The 21,467-nt window shown below is 38.3% G+C and overlaps 1 protein-coding gene across 1 annotated transcript in view; it reads left to right on the top strand.

The window, feature by feature from the left end:
• Nucleotides 1-21,467, top strand: part of LOC147334615 (Fc receptor-like protein 5) — a 49,978-nt gene that overhangs the window by 20,705 nt on the left and 7,806 nt on the right. Inside the window, exons 3-4 of the mRNA XM_086285966.1 lie at nucleotides 20,292-20,537; nucleotides 20,907-21,149. Of these exons, the coding sequence (XP_086142092.1) occupies nucleotides 20,292-20,537; nucleotides 20,907-21,149 (489 nt within the window). The remainder of the gene's footprint in view (nucleotides 1-20,291; nucleotides 20,538-20,906; nucleotides 21,150-21,467) is intronic.

The following is a 21,467-nucleotide window of genomic DNA, read 5'->3' as shown; positions in this document are numbered from 1 at the left end:
CCCAACTTCAGTAACCCTACAAACGTCACTGCTGTTTAGTTTCCTGTCTTCATTTATGTTGGAAGTGATAGCAGAGCTGTACGTTTGATTTTTTTCAGAAATCTCTCAGTCAGAACATACTATATCATATATAATGATATCATGATAGCAATATCATGCTTAGGTAACTAGCGAAACTAGCTAGCTAACTTCCGCTAGCTTCCTGCTAACTTCTAACTCCGTTAAATGTAATAAATTTTGTTTTCATGGATGCCTAGAAGTTAAACTTCATAGTTACACCTGGTAAAGCAGCAATGCTGATCGTTTTATTAAAGATGAAAGAATTTAGACAGTTTTTAACTCTCAGTGATGCTGCAGTGTTCGTTTGACCTGAAGTATACGGAGTTTAGGACCCAGATTACTCCCAGATTTAAGAGCATCTTAGTCCGACAAATACGACAATAACGACGGCCCCTTGCATGTTCTGCAAAAAATGTGCTTTGTCGTGTATCTGACGGACAAACACCAAACCAGTTCCACATCACTGAAGTTGCACCATTTTTACAAACCAATTCTGGTTCATTTGTTTCACTCAACAATCGGCCATGTGCGTATGAAAACAAAGGAACTGTGCATGCGCGTTTTACTCATTCTATCGCGATATTTCATTTTCCTGTCATTGCCTAACATTATACCGGTATTACCGTGAACGGTATAATATGGCCCAGCCCTAAAGGCCCAGACAGGATATTTCTAATTTTAGAGATGTTGCACAAATGGAAGAAAGCAGTCTTACATATTTGTTTAATATGTCTTGGTCAAAAATGACTCCAAGGTTCCTCACAGCGTTACTGGAGGCCAAGGTAATGCCATCCAGAGTAAGAATCTGGTTAGATACCATATTTCTAAGATTTTCAGGGCCAAGTACAATAACCTCAGTTTTATCTGAATCAAGAAGCAGAAAGTTAGGTCTTTATGTCTTTAAGACATTCCTGCAATTTAACTAATTGGTGTGCGTTATCTGGCTTCATGGATAGATAGAGCTGGGTGTCATCTGCATAGCAGTGAAAATTTATGCTATGTCTTCTAATGATGCTGCCTAGGGGAAGCATGTATAATGTAAACAGAATTGGTCCTAGCACTGAACCCTGTGGAACTCCATAATTGACCTTAGTGTGTGAAGAGGACTCTCCATTTACATGTACAAATTGGAGTCTATTAGATAGATATGATACAAACCACTGCATAGAGTTGGGTGTCATCTGCATACAGTGTTGGGGAGTAACGGAATACATGTACCGGCGTTACGTATTTAAAATACAAAATATGAGTAACTGTATTGTTACAGTTTAAAAAGGTGGACTGAAATAAAGGGAATACACGGCGGCCTTTTTCTGTTTCATATGTTAAGCCTATGCTCTTTGTTTTTTGGTAATTCCCCACTGGTGGAAACCCAAATAAAACACACAAATTCCTGTGTCTCAATCTTGTGCCCTATGTCACCTCTACTTACATACTAAGTAAGCTATTAACCCTTTAGAGCCGATCGGAGCGGACATGCTCTGTTTTGCGTAACTATTTTTAAATCCCGGTAGCACTGCAACCACGTAAGTTAGCGCAAAATTTTTTTCTGCATATGAAACCGGAGGAGTTGTCCTTCCATCTTATGCCATCAGCTTGTCCTAGGTCACGGTTTCCTTCCACATAAAGCTTTGCAAAAACTGCATAAAAAGCACTTGCAGCAACAAAAACATAATATTCCAGAAACTTGCTTTGCCGATCCGATCAGCTGTTCATAACACTTCCTACGTTGGAATAGATGTCAACGCGAACTTTTGCATTTCCGCCATTACCTGCCCGAAACCGGAAGTGACGTCATTTTCGTGGAAATGTAGTCTTTTTTACCATCAGGGCCTCAGGGCCTATACTGGTGTTTTTAAAAGTTATCTTTGACTTTATGACTTTCTGTGTCGTTTCTGGGATGCTTAGGACTCATATTGCACTGCTGGAAATAGTTTATTTTGATGCATATGCTGCATTTTTTACAAATTTGCAGTATAATATTTATTTTCGTTTTTCCTGCAGTGTATAAAAATTGTTGTATTTCAAAAATAAAACTATGAAGACACTCAAAATAAATTTCCTGTGGTGGGAAACTATTTTGTGCAACTTTTTTGTATTTACAGTTTTGAGGGATAAGCCTCTTAAATTTCTCTAACTACAAATATATGTTAAAAAATCAAAAACGATTTTCAATTGTTTTATAGTTTATTGCACTTTTTTGCAATTTATGAAATTACTATGCACTTAATGAATACATATTATTAAAATCTGGGCTATAATGGTTGCATTGATGTATAGCAACTTGAAATGCTCCCAAACATGGCTCCACAGCATGTAAAAATATAATATAAGCTCTGGCGGACTTGGTTCTATGGTAGGTCTTAAAGGGTTAAGACTCGACTGTACACTGTGTTCGTGTTTTCCTCCGAAACAATAAGTTCAGTTGGAGCAGACTTTCAACGCCTCTCTCTGTCTCTCGCTAGCAAACTTGACCCAGACAACAAAGTAAAGCTAGTTTTGGCTACGAGCCCGACACGAACCCGACGTATTAGCCAGAGGTCCCTTTACTACGGTTCACAGCCAGTTTTATATACCCCCGGAATATTTTTCTATACGAGATCGCTGCAAAAAGTGCAGCCTTACCCTACCGACTGTTACTCATTTTATATTAAGATTAAAAAATAAAGTTGGTATTGGTATGGCGAGTAACCTTCAGTAATAGTAATAAATCACACAGCAATAGTACATTCATGTAGTTGTAAAAAGCATGATAATATATTAAGTAATCCAAAGTATTCCGTTACGCTACAAAATACATTTTGGGGCATGTATTCTGTAATCTGTATTGAAATGCATTTTAAAAGTAACCTTCCCAACACTGTCGCTCTCTCTCCTCTCTGCCAGGGGTGGTGCTCATTACGGGCTCCCACCCCTAGCCCACGCACCTGCGCTCACCATAACACCTGCGGCTGATTCCAGCAGATTGAAGCACTATTTAAGATGGTGGACCTGTGCTATTCTTCGCTGGATCGTTGTGCCATCAGCGTCAGTCCCTCTGAAATCTGCAAGTCAGAATCTGTGAGTTTTGTGAGACCATTTACTAACTGGACGTGTGTGTATGTGTACACTTTTCTATCTTCCTGGAAACTATGGCCTGAGATTGCAGTCACGGAAACACATTCATACTTACCTGGGGCCTCAATTTGGAGAAGAATGTGGGACTCGAGGCCATGGGGGTTGACGGCTCGTGCATTCCGTGTTCCTACCCTATGATGGGGACAGGCTTTCGTTTCTCAACCGAACCCATAACCCCTTACCCTAAATGTAAAAAAACATTTGACCAGTACACATCTCTCACAGAAGCCACAACAGTGTGCAATAGAGCCACATTTTCTGGATCTGTGTGTGAGCGTGCGTGCATGTGCGTGCCAAGGGCCTGAGGAAGACCCTTGAAGGGTCAGAACGTTGCGCATATGGCACACCATTTTTTAACTTTTTATTAAATAAAAGGTTTTTTTATTTCATTTTTTTGTTTTTGTATTTTTTAATATTATATACTTTTTTTTTTTTGCCAGATAAAGACTCCTATTAGAGTTATTTAAAAAAAATTAATTGTGATTTATTTATATAGCAAAGGTGAACCCAAACACAACAAGTACAACACTAAAAACAACAACACCAACACACCCGAGGACCCGATGGCCTCAGAAGGCTTGACCGTGGTCCTTTATGGGAAAAGACGAAGGGCTTCCCGTAACCGAAACAACCAGCAAGTTGGGTTTCCTACCGGAGGGATGACCCTAACCCTTTTCTGCTTCAATTCTGATTCTGATTCTGATTCTGATGTAGATGGCAGGCTCAGTCCCCTTCCCCTAACACTAAATGTAAGAAAACATCCAAATAAAATTCATACTTACACAATTAAAAAGCAGTTTATACTTGCCTACAAAGTGTAAAAACCATTTAAAAAAAACATTCATACTTACCTGGAAAACCTAAAGGCCTTGCTGTTTAAAACAATTTTAAAAACACGTTTTTTAAAAAGTTATTTCTTACACTTACCAAACAGACCCTATATAAGGGGAGGAGTGCTCAGCTCTGAAACTCACAGGAGCAGCGTCTCTGGATTTCTGACAACAGCATCTCGGATAACACGCACAACTTTTTTCTCTGCTGGATTTAAAGACTATTTACAGTACAGGTAATATTTTTGCATATCCCTAACTGTTGCAAATTGCAATTTCCTGTTCTTTACTTACCTAATTACACTGTTTTTGCGTTTCCTCGTTTGACAGGTTTTTTTAATTACCTTATTTCACTTTCTGTTCTTTCCAGAACACAACAGCCACGGAGGTCGTTGGTGTGGAAAACATGAAGGGATTGGCGGACACTTTCGCGAGATCGCAAAGTATTGAAGATTTACTCCTGGACCCTGACATTATCATTCCGCTGCAGGTGACGACCGTTGAGGACACCAGGAAACTACTGACAGTTGAGTTTGACTACGACAGAGAGGTGGTGGAACTAAAAGCCTTGGAAGGCCTGAGAATACCTTTTTCTAGGTTGAACATGGCACCCTTCAAGATGCACCAGCTGAAAAGCTCTTGGCATATGATCAAGAAACACTTTGACCGTAGTAACTTGTCTGTGGAGGCTTAAAGGTCTTGCACAAGGTAAGAGGCTTTGATTTTGCCAACCTGGACAGGGGATTCAAGTTAGAGGTAATAGTAATTCCCAAGTCCCTTGTGGTGGTAGACAGCCTTTCAAATGCCTGGCTACTTAACAAGGCACACGGTGGACCTTGTTAATGGCGGCTTGACAGAATTTGTTGAGATACTAAAAACCCTTCCACTGGAGGACCTTAGCAGACCCACGCTGCATAAGACCGTGATACAAAACAAGGGGAACATGAATATATTGCCGCAGGATCACGCATTCGTGCTCACCAAACTGGATGAAGCAAAGAGGAGCTCATTTATTTTCCTTTTGATTTTTTTTTGTTTTGTTTTTTTGTTACACAACTGATATCATTTAAGGAGACAATATCAAATAATTAACGTGTATAATACTTATTACTTTTAAATGAATAAATGGTCAACTTATGAAATAATAAAACTGGGATAAATAAGCGGGGATTTTTTTGGGTTTTTTTTTTGCTTAATACACAAGCACAGCAGTGAACTAGCTGTAGCAGAAGCAATGAGTTTTCCTTTGAAATCAAAGGAGCGAAAACTACTTTTTGACTTCATTAGAAACAAGGGGAACCGTGCACGTAATATTGAGATTCTGAAAGCTGGCTGTGGGACACTAATTTTAAGTCAGCAAACTCAGAAACCGGTGAAGGCAAATGATTACATTGCATAAACTGCCTGTTGGAGTCGAATTGTTAAGTGTTGTCATTGTGTTACTTACAGTTTGACCCACGACTTACAAATTTATGATCAAAGACATTCCTTTGTTTCTGACTCCTTCCCCAGCCAGTCTGTTGGTGGGGGAGGCTGTAGTGTTTTATTATTGGGACATCTATGTGAGGGTTCTGTTTTGTTGCTTAGTAAACTTCCTGCCTTTATGACCCTTTGGTGAGCAGGAGGTCACACAAACGCACCCCCAAACACAAACACATACACACACTCTCGCACATGCATAGACGCACTTACACGTGCACACACATACACACATAGTGCCTTGTCTTTTGTAACCATCAGCGTTGGGTAAGTTACTTTGAAAAAGTAATTAATTACAGTTACTAGTTACTTCTTCAAAAAAGTAACTGGGTTACAATATTCTAAAAGTAATTAATTACTTGAAAAGTAACTATTGCGTTACTTAAAAAAAAAAGTTTAACCCTCTGGGTTCCAGGGTATAATTGGCCATTTTTAACTACTTGATTTTCCCTCCACATTTTACCTTTAAAAACTATTTACTTTGCCTTGTTTGGTATCATCCTTTTCAGCACAACCTCACGTGTCTGAATTTACAGTTATGTTTTCGTTTTGACATACTGTATTAACACAATTGATCTAAAATCAGACAAAACATAAAATCAGAGTCGAAAAAGTTATATTTTTTACTGTAACAACCACAAACATGTTTAAATGCAAATATAAATTGTCAGTTTTAAAATCCTATGCACAAGTTTTCCAAACAACAAAGTTATTTGCAGCCATTTACCTTTTACCTTGATTTTTTAAATAACCATTTCAAACTATTTACAGAACAATCAGCTGTTCTGCATTCAATAAGATGCCACACAAATTATTTGTGCCACTCCAAAAAAATAATTTCTGTCCACTTTAAAGGAGAACATCACAGCCTGATACCTGCAGGTCTGACAGCAGCAGGTGTATCACTCCTGTTTCTACCTGGAGACAGCAGTCGCCTCATTGTTCTGACACAACACAAAACTATCCACAACACTACACAAGACAACACATTAACTACACACTCCAAACACGCTAAATGTAACAAATCTCTCACATCTCAAAACTCGCTCTCTCTCTCTTTCTGCTCTCTCTCTCTCTCGCCGTCACTCCTAAAACTTCCCTTTTTTTATTTTTATTTTGCGCCCATAAGCAGAGAGTGCTTGCTGCGCTGTCCTTAGACAGTAAACGTGACGAAACTATTGAGGAAAAACACGCGTATATATTGTTTATCATGACTCTGGTTTTACGTGGCCTATCAACACAATTTATAAACTGGTATATATCACCTTGTTGCTTTGTCTTTAAGTGGCCATGTGACTGGATTACCACGACTACTTTATTCTTCCTCAGTCAAACAGCAGCACTCATGCGATTGTTTTGCCCCCTTAGCTCCAGGTGTTGTGCTAGACAGTAATCATGATTACCATCCGCGGGAGCGCGCACAGCTGCTTAAAGCTGTAGCACCCAGATTACTTACAGCTACTTCCGTGCAACTAATATAAAATGCGGTAACCTGAACACAACTTCAACCGTCTGTTTGATGAAAAATAGTAACGGACCGCATTTTCTTGTTTGTAACTGTAACAGCGTTGTAACGACAGGAATAGTAATTAGGTAGATTATTCGTTACTGAAAAAAGTAACGCCGTTACTTGTAACGCCGTTATTCCCATCACTGGTAACCATAGGGGGATTTTACAATGGGAGGTGCTTGTGTGTACTGTAATTGTTTTCAATAAAAGGTGGCAAGCGGAGGCCTAAGTCGGAGTCATTTTGCAGTTGGATTCAGAGTGCTCCTCTGAGACTCCGACCGGGGCTTCCCTTGCTCAAGTAAAATCGAACGATCGCTGACTGTCTTGCTTCCTTGTCGTTAACGGGAATACGTTTCTAAACCAGCGGGGCCTGTGGAAGCGTAAACCCAACATTGCCAGGCATTATCGAGACATAGTTCAAGATGCAAGCTTTCACAGAATTGCAGCACAGCAAAACCAGGCAAAAGTTGGATCCAGTCACTTTGCACAGTCTGTCCTAGATTGTGTCAGCAGAACGGTTTGGGAACTGGTGAATGCTATGTATTAGGATGAAGTCAGAAACATCATCAGAGGAGAAAAGTATCTTGAGACTCTGAGGACACTTGTATTCAAAACATGGACATGACAAGACCAAACATAAGTACATCGGACAAAAAATGCGAGACATAGCATGATTACTTCTGCAGGGAGACAGAAATCCTCAATTTTTTTTTCAATGTACCTTCCAACTTCAACTTTGTGGTTGAAGCAGTCAAGGATGTGGCTGGCTTTGATGAAGACAAAAACAGAAAAGAATACCAAACCAGACTTGCCAGTGATCTCAATAAGAAGAACTGGTCCATGCTGACCAATTTGACTCTTCGTGAAGTGATACTGTTTAACCGCAGGAGATAAAGTGAGGTATCAAAAATGCCACTAACTGCATTCACCCTGCGAGACACTTCAGGAGTTCGGATTTGGCAGTAGGACTTTTAGAGTGTGAACAAAACTTTGTCTGCATTTCCAGCGCATCGAAATAAGCCATCGATGTCTTCAATGGAAGCCTTGGTTTCACATCGGTGGGCCTGTGGTGTGTCTGATGAAAATCCCTTTTTCTTCTCTGGACCTGAAGCAGACACTCACTTCAGGGGATCGAAAACCATCAGACAGATTGCAAAGGAATGTGGAGCGAAGCAACCAGAAATGCTGTCCTCAACTAAGTTGGGAAGGCATGTGTCCACACACTGTCCACAGTCCTAAAACTGAGAGACAATGAGATGGACATCCTCGCAGATTTTCTAGGCCATGATATCAGAGTTCATAGGGAGTACTATAGACTGCCTGAAGGAACACTTGAGTTGGCTAAAGTCACCAAAGTGCTCATTGCTCTAGAACAAGGCAGACTATCAGACTTCCAAATTAATTTAAAGAAAAAATGCAGGAAGATGTGGACAGTGATCTTTCAGAGACTAATGCATCAAAGGACTTTCTTTCAGTTCCTCAACACTGAGTAGGTGTCAGGTTTAAATGTTTTTAGCATCCAGCCATTTACTGTGTATAAAAATAGATGACATGATAGTTTTTAAACTTGTAGCTAAAATGTGGAATCTTATGGTGGCAGGCTGTTAACAATAGTGATGGGTCGTTCGCGAACGAAATGGCTCTTAGAGCCGGCTCTTAGACGTGAACGACGCGAGCCGGCTCCTTATCGCGAGCCGTCACGTGGTTTGTTTGTTTTTTTTTTCTTTCTCTCAGCCTCTCTCTCGCACTTTTTTTCCGCTTCACTCTGTGCTTTACGCTGGGCAGAGGGGGGAAGGGGCGGTAGTTACACTCAGTAGCACAGGAACAGAGCCAGAGAGAGAGAAAGAGCCAGGGACAACAACATTAGAAAGGTATAGTGATCATCCACAACTATTTTCGGTTGCAGATGATAAAGGATTGAGAAAGTTTATTCATGCAGGTCCATATGACAGAGAATGTGCATCTTCTGTTTGTTTTCATATTATAATTTATATTTAATTGTGTTGTGGTTTGCAGTGTTTTGTGTTCTTTTCACTTTAAATTGGTTTAAAAGGAAAAAGCTGAAAATTTAAATAGTTAAAACTTGAAATGTGAATAGTTGATTTTTGTATTATATGATTTATTTATTACATTTTATGTGGAGTGAATAAATAAAAGTATATTTACGGTGGCCCCTAGAGACAAAGCACATACAAACTTCAAATCACGTACGAACTCTGAAGCATGTACAAACTCCAAAACACGTAAAAACACGTACAAACTCCAAAACACGTAAAAACTCCAAAACACGTACAAACTCCGAAGCACGTAAAAACTCAGAAGCACATAAAAACTCAAAACACGTACAAAAGACAACAGAAGTGCTCCAGGATGCTAGGCGCAGTGTTGAGCCTTTGTTATCTTGTGGCTACACAAGCCAGCAAGTACCAACGACCGGATTTGGTGTGTGGTAATAACAGGTAAATGAACTTTTTTTTTTTAATTATTTGAATATATATATGAGTGCCTGTGTATAAATACACAAACAATACACACATGCTTTCAATTGTGTAATTTAAGTGATCTAGTAGCTCTGCTTTGGAAGTTCAGTTCATGCTAGAAATGTATTTTGGAGTTTGTACGTGTTTTGTCTCTAGGGGCCACCGCATATATTTATATATAAACATATATAAATAAAACCACTTGTTTTTACGTTAGTAATTCCTTTTGTGCAACAAAACAACCTGAAGAGCCGGTTCGGAGCCGAAAGAGCCGGCTCTTTTTAGTGAGCCGAACCGAAAGTGCCGGATCTCTAAAAAGAGCCGGAAATCCCATCACTAGTTAACAAAGGGGATAAACTAAAACCTCAAAGTGCATCCCAAATAAATTGTTCCGAAAGAGTTTCTCTCTTTTTACTTAGTTCTTATCACGTGAATGTATGTTCAGTTGTTAAATTTTCTTATCAGTTTGGTTTGAAGTGTACTTCAATGTTATAAAAAGGCTGTGAGTTGTCATTATTGACAGCTGATTTCAGTTTGTTTCTGGCAGGTGGATGGACAAGAACTACATCCCTTGCTGCATTGCCCCATCACTATTGTGCAGACTCTTGGTCCAAACGACAAGCAAAAGATGTCTGCGCTTGTTGTTATGGCTTAATGTTTGAATAGTGCAAAGATGTGGAGACATACCAGTCATCTTTACATACAGTTAATACGTCTAACAAAAAATACATTGCATAGTGTGAAGGCTGAATGGGCACTGAGTTCAACCATATACCATTACTGACTTTTTCTTTTTTGTCAAATGATCCCAAAGATCGAAAAGCCAGCCAACTTCCAAGTCAAGTCAAGTCAAGTCAACTTTATTTGTCAATTCTGCCACATGTACAGGACATACACAGAATAGAAATTGCGTTACTCTCAAACCCTAGTGATTAGAAAAATGCAAATAAAATAATTAAAAAGTAAAAATTTAAATAAATACAATACAATTTTACGTATAACAAAAAAAAGCTATGCAATATACAATATACAATATTCAAGTAAGAAGGCATAGTGGTGCAAAATAGGCAAATAGTGCAAATGATTTGATTTGCATGAAGATTTAGTAGTGTACGGTAAGAGATAGTGTAACAGCAAAGTCTTATGAGGTAATGGCAGTCCAATGCTCCACAAAGTGACTGGAGCAGGCCAGTGAGTGCGTCAGAGAGTGAGTGTGTGTGTGTGTGTGTGTGTGTGACAGAGTTCAGTGAGACTGTGGTGGAGAAGAGGGGAGAGGGGGGCAGAATCGGGAGGGAGTTTAGCTTCCTGACAGCCTGATGGATGAAGCTGTCCTTCAGTCTGCTGGTCCTGGCCTGGAGACTCCGCAGTCTCCTCCCTGACGGCAGCAGCTTGAAGAAGCTTTGCATTGGGTGCGTGGGATCAGCCACTATGCAAAGGGCTTTTTTAGTGAGACGGGTGCTGTAAATGTCCTGGAGGGAGGGGAGAGAGACACCAATGATCCTCTCTGCAGCTCTCACTATGCGTTGGAGGGTTCTATGGCAGGACGCATTGCAGGCTCCAAACCACACAGTGATGCAGCTCGACAGGATGCTCTCGATGGTGCCTCTGTAGAAAGTGTACATGATGGGGGCTGGAGCTCCTGCTCTTCTTAGTTTGCGGAGAAAGAAGAGACGCTGCTGTGATTTCTTGGCCAGTGCTGTGGTGTTGTACGTCCAGGAGAGATCCTCTGTGATGTGCACACCCAAGAACTTGGTGCTGCTCACTCTCTCCACAGACGCTCCGTCAATGGTCAGAGGAGCATGTTGGGTGTGCATTCTCCTGAAGTCCACAACAATCTCCTTCGTCTTCTCCACATTCAGAGAGAGATTGTTGTCAGCACACCACGTGGCCAGGCGTCTCACCTCACTTCTGTAGTCGGTCTCATCCCTGTTGCTAATGAGACCCACCACCGTTGTGTCGTCCAATGAGTTTGATGAAACACCCACAGGTATCCAGCAGACTAACTAGATGGTACCTGTTTTTATTCTTTTGTGGGTTTTATAAACACAGAAATGTAAAATATATATATATATATATATATATATATATATATATATATATATATCATTATTTGATTTTTTTTTTTTTAAACAGCATCCTCAACACCTAAGAGAAGAATGGAGACTGGATCTGACATTGATGACCCTAAAACAGGTACTTCTCACACCTACCGCACATCTGAGATACCTGTCTTAATTTAACCTCTAAGCAAACTTAGAGGCGTTACAGTGGATAAAATGTGTGCCAAATTTCTTAATTAAGGCTAACTATCTCGTTGATTAGCTGGTTATTATGCTCTTGTCCAAAAAGACTGTTACTGGTCAAAGAATTTACTTTTGTTACTTAACAGAAAAACACTTCTTCATCTGTCAGCTCTTTTTTGAGAGTTCCTGTATGTGAATACTTTAACCTGAAGCAACCAAAGTCATACTCCTTGGGTGGGTGAATACAGACAGAAGTCTTTATCTCATATTATATTGTGGGCAGGGATAGCTCAGTAGGTAGAGTGGTGGCCCCATGATCGGAAGGTCGGGGGTTCGATTCCCCTGAACAGCTACCCTGAGGTATCCCTACACACTGCTCCCTGGGCGCCCAATGGCTCGCCCACTGCTTCACTGAGTGAATGAGTTAAATGCAGAGAGGAATTTCCCCACGGGGATCAATAAAGTACACTTTCTTAATTCTGGACAAGAGGATTCCAGGAATCAGGGCTCTGTGCCAGAAAACATGTTTGGATAAAATTCTGAGTTTAACTTGGTGATGAGGTATAATCCGGGTTTTCCATTTCAGAGTGAGGATGGAGTCAGATACTGGGGTACAGACCCTGTAAACCTAACCTGCAGGATTTCTTTGACTCCTCTCCTGCTTCTGTTGTATCTGAACTGGCTGACTTGCATTAAGTTTTCTTTTTCTCATCCATAAAGTTGCTATCAAAGGTCATAGTTGAGTGGTTTAGTTTGCAGAAGTTTACATTTGCAAACCCAAAACTGCAGTTTCTACCCTTTTAGTTTGTGTTAATTTATCTTAAATTAATTATTAGAACTGTATTAAGTTACTTTCTTTTCTATTTTAGGAACATCAAAGAAGATGACTTGGACATCAGCTGAGGTCAATGCTGTGGAAAAGACACCAATGTCCTTCATTGAGTCTGGTAAAATACCAGGAAAGTCAGAGTGCGTTGCCTGTATTGAGGCTTCACTGAAAGCACTTAAAAAAAGAAGCTGGACAGCGGTAAAATTCTATGTAACAAATCGAATCACTGCAATGCAGCGTAAACCAAATGAGTGTATGTGAACGAACTGCTGAGGAAGTTTCTGTTGGACTAATTCCCTTTTCCCTGGACCCTCGGACCCTTTTCCCCTGCCACATTCTGTATATATTATCACCTGGTGTTTTCCACTGTAAATAAATGCACTGTCTTCTTTGCAAAGGATTTCTGGTCTGCGCTTGAGTCAGTTTTAAACCCCTTGACAAGTGTGAGGTTTTCTACAGTCAATATAGACTGTAATTATCCTGTGGAGATGGCAAGTTTCCTTTATAGAGCATTCTAAAGTCACAACGATATATGGGCAATTGGAAAGGGCTTTTATTTTAAAAAGCAAAATCCGACTGACTGGCGGCACGGTAGTTAGCACTGTTGCTGCACAGCAAGAAGGTCCTGAGTTCAATTCCAACATCAGGCCGGGGTCTTTCTGTGTGGACTTTGCATGTTCTCCCCGTGTTTGCGTGGGTTCCCTCCGGGTACTCCGGCTTCCTCCCACCGTCCAAAGACATGCAGTTTGTGGGGATAGGTTAATAGGAAAATCCAAATTGTCACTAGGTGTGAATGTGAGTGTTACTGGTTGTCTGTCCCTGTGTGTTAGCCCTGCGACAGACTGGTGACCTGTCCAGGGTGTACCCCGCCTCTCGCCCTACGACAGCTGGGATAGGCTCCAGCACCCCCCGCGACCCTGAAAAGGATAAGCGGAAGCGAATGGATGGATGAATGGATGAATCCGACTGACTTGAAATTGACATGGTATCACTGTGTGGTTGTATAATGTACAACTAGTATGCGGAAACATGAGATTTCCTTTCAAGAGCATTCTGAATACATTGAAAGTCTAGAAAATGAAAATTCACAAGGCTTTTCCTTTGAAATGTAAAAGAAGATGGCCTTGATGTTGACAGGGTGCTACTAGGGTGGAAGGGTACGTCATGCGGATCTAATATTAGTTTTTTAACAGGACTAAGTTATATTTGTTATTATGTACTTAACATATGTCTATTAATTCACTCAAAGTGGGCTTTTATTTTGAAATCAGGGTAAATGTTGAAGCTAAATTCACCCAAGGTTGGGCTTTGTGACAAAGTGGCTAGGACTGAATTAATTTACCATTTGTTACTTGCATATATTGTTCTTTTGTGTTCTGTTATCTTATAGTCAGTCATAGTGCTTTAATGTAAACACAGCACATGTAACCTTGCATACTATCCTGGGTCTGTGGTAGTTTGTGGTAGTATTGGTTACATTCATTACATCTGTGCAAGTGTTCTTAAAGCTAAAGGTCACTTCATCATTAGTTGATTTGAATCTTTCATTTGTTTATGCAGTTTGGTTATACTTACCATTGTGTGTTCCTTTGTGCAGGTCCTATTTGTGAAACCGGTATTTGTGAAGGGCTGCCCCAGTACTTCCTGTTTTTATAGAATATGATGTCATTGATCATGTCAATTGGGTGTAACCAAATGAAGGAAGTTTCTTTTGTGTAAAATTGTTTATTTTCTTTAAAATAACCTCATGAGTCAGATTTTGTGAAGAGATTGACTTTTCAAACCATTCAGCTGGGTGAATGAGTTTGTTAAGTGGAAGATTGAGTTTACTTTTTCTTTGTCTATACTGTGTTATTTAGTCTACCCTGTTTTCTCAATGGAAGAGGTTAATGAGGTTCAGATGTGAGTGGAATTCTATATAAAGCAGGTGAGATATGAAACTGCCAGGTTCTGATGTTTTGTGAAATAATTGTTGAAAGGCGACGGCAGAAAACAAAGGACAATTAAAAGAAACTTGAACAGTCTGCAGATGCTTTTTTCCTATCACTTTCCATGCTGCTTATGTTATGCTACCTCACAGGCTTTATTTTGAAATCAGTTTTCAACATCTCTTCCCGTAGTACATGGAATACACAGGGAACACAAAACAAAGTTGAGGCTGGCTTGACACAAGTGTGAAGAACCCACTGGATTTTTGGTAGCCTGTCTTTGGGGCTTCTGGCATAGGTAGCATTGCTGTTTCCTTCACAAGTTTTTTTTTTATTTTTTTTTTTATTAAATTATTTATATATATATTTTTAAATACAAAACTAGGCAAGTTTAAAAATGTAATTATAGCTGACTGATACGAGAAATTGTCAAATACAATTTCTCTTTTGTTCCAGACAGACTATTTACTAACTCCAAATTTCAACATGGTCAAATGTCACCTGAAACTGACATAAATTGTTGGTTTTACTTGTCCAGATTATGTTTGTTTTCCTTGGTATCAGCTTTATGCAGCTAGTTAAAAGATGTGCCAGGCTAGGTTAATGCTGCAAAAACTACAGAGCAATTTTCCTGCTCACTTTAATTGCCAAAATTTTGATTTTGTAGCCAAATGCATATTTTAAAAAATGGAATGGGGTTTTAGTGTAGAGATTGAAACAAAACAATGTTACTGTCATGATGCACTATGTGGCAGGCAGGATTGGACTCTAAAGCAGGACTCTCAGAGACGGGAGGTTAACCTTAAAGCACAGCTTTTATTGCTGGATAAAAAGAAAAAATCCGAACACAAAACAAAATCATAGAACTACAAACTCAAATCCAAACACTACGACAATAGAAAGCTACGCAACAGAGGGCAAGGAAAACACAAGAAAATACACACTGGAGTAATCAGGGAATGGGAGACAAGAGGGAAACACAGCTGGGAGAAATCATCTTGTCCCTCCTTACAGATCACTAAAAGGAATGTCAGCTAAATCAAGGAGATTGTCCAACCCATTCACTTGCTAGGATTGGGCCACATTTATTAAATATTCTTCTAATGTTTTTGTTTTAGTGTGTGTTTTTGGAATAAGGTGACTTGAGTTAAATGTGTGTAAATTTCCAAAAAATTCTTTATAAAAAATTTTCTTGATTGTCTGAGCATGGTTGTGTTATAGTGATATAGTGAAAATATTATGTTGTAATGGAAACACATCAAATTTTCAAAATATGGATGAAATAACTAAATGTCATGTAGCCACACGATAATTCTTGTTTATGGTTATGTAAGTAAATGTGAAATAACTTCACAAATTTGGTAAGCATCAGAATTTCTTGTTTGACAAAATTTGAATTTTTGCAGTCCCTGATTTGTTTGATAACGTGCACTTATAGTATGAATTTGCAAATCCCAAGTTAACTCATTTTCAGAAAGATTTTCAGAAAACTTGACCTCTAACCTCAAGGTCAAGGTCACCAGGATTTATTTGTCCAAGACTTAGTAGATGCAGCTATGGTATCATTTAGAAAATCCTTTGGGACATATTTCTCAATTCATTGCATTCACAAAATTTTCAGAAAACCTCATCTCTGACTCACCAAGATTTGAACTTGTTCAATATGATTAGTAGATGCATCTATGATATTAAACTTCATATTATAGATGTACTACTGAAACAGTTTTTGCCATTGCTGCTGATTGACAATGTGTGATTTACCAACAAATCAAGAGATCAAGATTATTGTTGCTGGCGACTTCAACCACACCAACTTAAAGACAGTCCTCCCCAGATTCCACCAACATGTCTCCTGCCACACCAGAGGAGACAAGACTTTAGACCATGTTTGTTCCAACTGGCACTGCTCTGCCTCGGACCGGAAGGCGTTGCAGAGGATCGTGAAAACTGCCCAGCGCATTGCCGGAGCACCACTTCCTGCCACAAAGGACATCTACAGGAAGCGGTGTCTGAAAAGGGCTGGGAAAATCATCAAAGACCCCAGTCACCCATCACATGGACTCTTCACCCTCCTGCCCTCTGGGAGGCGCTACAGGAGCCTCCGGACAAAGACCACCAGGTACCGGAACAGCTTCTTCCCCACAGCTGTCAGACTCCTGAACTCTGCCTCCTGACATCTGACCCACATTAACACATGGACTGGACATACACACACCCACAATGGACAACTGTACCCTCAAACACACAATAATAACATGGACTGAACCACCACTCACAACCACTAGCACTTTATATAGCCTCTTAACTGCACTACTGTATAGCTCTGTGTAAATAATCATTCTGTACAATACGATAATTTTTAACCCTTAACTTGCATAGTTCCCATTTCTGTATAGCTGTATATCTCATATTTCTGTATAGTTCTTTATTTCATATTCTGTATAGTTTTTTTTTCCATATTTATATCCTGTACATAGCTTGTACTCACTACAGCCTGTACATACTTATAGTTATAGCATATTCATAACATACCGTGTACATATTACATACCACAATAGACCCATTTCTGTAATATACTTACATATCTATATTATTGCTAATATATATTGTAATATATCTATATCATGGCTTAAGCACTTCTGGATGGATGCAAACTGCATTTCGTTGCTCTGTACCTGTGACATGTGCAATGACAATAAAATTGAATTCTATTCTATTCTAAAAGTTAGAGCAGCAGAAAAATGAGAGAAACACTATGAAAAAATCATGTAAGAATGATGAAGAAAGTGGAAGAAAAAAATGCAAAAGATTAGATGCAAAATACAAGAAAAAAAGAGCAGTGATTACAGACATCACTCAAAGCTGCAGAGAAATGTAACAGAGAAGTCAGACAAGAAATAAAGTAAGAAATAATACATAGTTTATGACTTTTACTTGTTGAAAGTCACATCCATCAGAGTAGAGGAGCCCCTCACTTATAACTATTCCTGCCACTACCACAGTGGTGGCTCATATTGAAATCTTTATAAATTAAAACCTGGAGCTGTTTTACTTTATAAGTTTCTCTTAATAATATTACATAAAAAGTATAAGAAAAGAGTCACACATGAAATGCATCATGGTTATATAATAAAATGCATATTACATCATCTAAAATTACTACTTAAATTTAATACATTTGCACTGAAATACATTAAATGAGTAAAAGAAAGAATTCCTGCAAAATTACCTTTTACAACCTATTTATCACTTGATGGAGGCCTGAGTGTGCTACTGATCAAAAGCTTTTTAGTTCTGCTGTGTTGACAGTTAACTGGTTGTAGAATATTAATAACCAAGTCTGAAGGTACATGTAGACATTTAGAGACATGTATTGAGTTTTTACAGCATGTCTTCAAAGTTTTATTTAGTAGCTGCAGCATATCAAAAGCAAACCACACATGAAGACAACAAACAGAAGAAACACCCTACTAGACACAGAAATAAATGGTCATACGGTTTAAAAATGAAAGTTGTATCTTAGTTCATGAATATTAGCGTAAACACACAAACAACCAAAAAAAACAGCAAAGGAAGTGCAAGACCTCAAATACTTCGAGCTTTATTGTTGTCTCATTGTCACAGCCAAGACAACATCAAGACAGCATGATGGTCACAGCTTTCTGGAGCACAATCTGTGAGTAGTGTATTATTCTGTAGTCCTCATAAATTTTCTTTCACATAAGTAAGGCATGACAGGTTGCAAACTATGTTGCTGTTTTTCATTCACTGGCTAGTTTTAAGATTTTGAAATTATTCTACTTCCACCATTCTTCTTTCGGCATAATGCAAAGTTAATGTCTTTTTTATTTATTTATTGGACATTTCTGCAAGTTATTATATGATCAATGAGATGATGTCAAACATTTAAACGCAAGACTTGCAATGCAATATGTGCAATGTGTGTCCCAATAAGTTATCAATAAGTAATCAGCTGGTGTAATTTTTAACCTGTAAGTTACTATTGGTTCATCCTATCAAATTTATTTGGGCCTTCTTCTTGTTTGTCTTTGATTTGCATACAATTATATGGTCTATAATGAGGACACAGAGAATGATTGCTGTAAATTTTAACTTATATATTTGTTTAGACACTTTTTTGGGAAAAATCATCACTTTTTTGAAAAATGAGGCAAAAACTATTGAAGAAAGGAGCCTGAAATGTTCCTGTGATTTTTTTTTTATCATTGTAATTTACCAGGATTTGGATTTTAGAGCTAGCAAGTAAAAAATGTGGAAAGAAGGCCAGCACTCCTGCAGACGCCCAGATTTGACTAACTAAAATGTCACAAATGTCAAATGTTAGTGGCAATTTCTGATGGTTTATAGTTGAATTTCACAAAAAGGCAAACAAAACATTTCAAATGCTTTTTTTTAAGATGAACACAAAATGACAAAAATGCTATTTTTTTTATTAACCATAAAAACAAAAACATAAATACAGATTTTATTTTAAATGTTTTATCATTTTCAGATGATACTCTAATTATAACTGAGAAAATTGATTTGTTAGACATTTTTTAAAATCTTACTCTACCTGCTTTTTTAAGACCTACTCCCCTCGAGCAGTCATATAATTCAAGTAAAATTTATAATATTGTAAGAGGCATTAAAATCAACAATATATGTTTTTACTTTTTATTAGCCTATGCTCAAATATGGGACACCATAGTAGTAGCATCTAAATGCAAGACTTTTCTTTTAGTTTTAGTTTTACTTTAGGTTCTTAACATTTGTTCATGTAATCTCTACAACACGGAATTGTGAAGTGTAAAATAATAGACATCCAAAAGTCTCATAGTAAAAACTATCAGCTAAAATAATATTTCAAGAAAATAAAATAAGATATGCTAAACCGTTATTGTTTATATATTTTTTTACATTTATTTTTTGTGAATTCATGACCCAAAAGTACTAGACAACACCCCTCTTGTTCATTTATAAGAGCAAGAACCGTGTTAGCCTGAGATTAGGATTGAATAAAAAGGGAGCTCCTTCCACACAGCACAATACTAATAAGAAAATTACAAAATTGTTTCAGAACTTGAAGTAAAAACATACTGAGTATAGCCAGACTATGACAGCATCACCAGGTAACCATGGTTTAATGTGCAGTGCATGTACAGTATATGTATGGTGCTCTGTCACTCTCCAAAGTAGATTATAAAAATTAGTGTATATTTATATATATCGTTATACAATCAACATTATACAAAACTGTCCTTGCTGTTTTTTTAAGGGTCGATGCTGCTGGTTGCATATGTTGTATCTGGTAAGTAGTAGTCAACTTAACGTTAATCTTAACAAAAAAAATCACGCACACACATTTCTTTCACACTCTTTTGATGGGCTTTGCTTAACCTTGTTCTTTTTTCCCCTAATTTCTGCATTAAACTGAATTTTACATTTATGACATGCTTTCTTCTCAGATTCAGCATTTCAAATCCTTCCATCGAGGCTGCAGCTCTTTGAATATGAGTCAGTCTATTTCACTTGTAATGGGTTTAATATTTCAGCGGAATGGAAAGTAAGGAACATTGAGCAAATCGTTTCGAAATGTTCCACTAACACTACGATGAAGACCTGCACGATCGACTATGCTTTTGTATCAGACAGTGGAGAATACTGGTGTGAGAGTGGAGCGGAGCGAAGTAACACCATCAATATCACTGTGTCAAGTATGTTTTCTCAAAGTTAAAATCTGAAATGTGAAAATTATACAATCCAGCTTTTATAAAGTCAGAAGAAGAAAAAAAACGTTCTACACATTTTTCAGCTGGTTCTGTCATACTGGAGAGTCCCGTCCATCCTGTGATGGAGGGAGAAGTTGTGAATCTGTACTGTAGAAACAAGACGACTTCCTCCAATTTTACGGCTTATTTTTACAAAGACAACTTACTCATTGGCACCAGCTTTGAAGGAGAGGTGACAGTCCAAAATGTTTCCAAGTCTCACAAAGGATTTTACAAATGCAAAATACATGGAGTTGGAGAATCACCAGAGAGCTGGCTAGCTATCAAAAGTAAGCACAGCACAAAGGATATGTCGTCATTTTGTTTTATTGTATATTTTGTTTATGGTGTATGCATACCATTCGTAATGTAACACTGCTGGAAATATTCTTGGTTCCAAATTGGATACCAACCTATGCGCATCAGGATTTGTGTGCTTATCAGGATGCATGATACATTTTTGATGTACTGTAGGGGTAAAAAAAATATACGAATTATTGTCTTATATGTCAAAATATACAGTTAGGTTGATACATTTGACAAAGCTTCTGTAATCTTTCATCTGTTAATTGAAACCATCAAGATGTGATTGTCATGCAGATTTTCAGTGGGGCAGAAGGTATTTTTGATAATATGTGGATGTCAATGATCTATTTCAGCTGTTCCTGTTATGCTAGAGAGTCCTACACATCCTGTGATGGAGGGAGAGACCGTAACTTTGTGCTGCAGAAAAAGAATGTCCGCCAGTCTCCCAGCTGTCTTCTATAAAGATGGCATCTTCATTGGGACCAGTTCTACAGGGTACATGACCATCAACAGAGTTTACAAGTCTCACGAAGGGCTCTACAAGTGCAGGATATCTGGAGTTGGAGAATCCCCTGAAAACTGGCTGTCAGTCAGAGGTGAGACATAAACATATTTCAAAATAAAAGCCTCAAGTTTGTTACATATAAAAGTGTATAAGAATAGATTAATTAGTTGTTCTAGGATTTAAAACGTATCTTAATAAATATGTGTCAAATTTTAGCAAGATCAAACAAGAAATTTGCAGCACTTATACAGCAGTTTAAAAAAATGTTCAATGTTGTTTATTTTTATGTCACTTTAACAAAAGTAATCAAACTTTAGGATGGATGCAAGGATGAAATTTAGGGTATTTTTGACTCTATCAAGGAGAATTTAAGGATTAAGGGGCACATTTTGGCAACCAGGAATGTTTC

The sequence above is a fragment of the Aulonocara sp. 'chitande type north' Nkhata Bay genome, linkage group LG3 (assembly GCF_057382095.1).
Source record: "Aulonocara sp. 'chitande type north' Nkhata Bay isolate Kocher_YH1m ecotype deep benthic linkage group LG3, A_spYH_male_GT1.1, whole genome shotgun sequence".
Lineage (NCBI taxonomy): Eukaryota > Metazoa > Chordata > Actinopteri > Cichliformes > Cichlidae > Aulonocara > Aulonocara sp. 'chitande type north' Nkhata Bay.
Note: the sequence above shows the minus strand (reverse complement) of the source record. Positions and strands in the feature narration are given on the sequence as shown.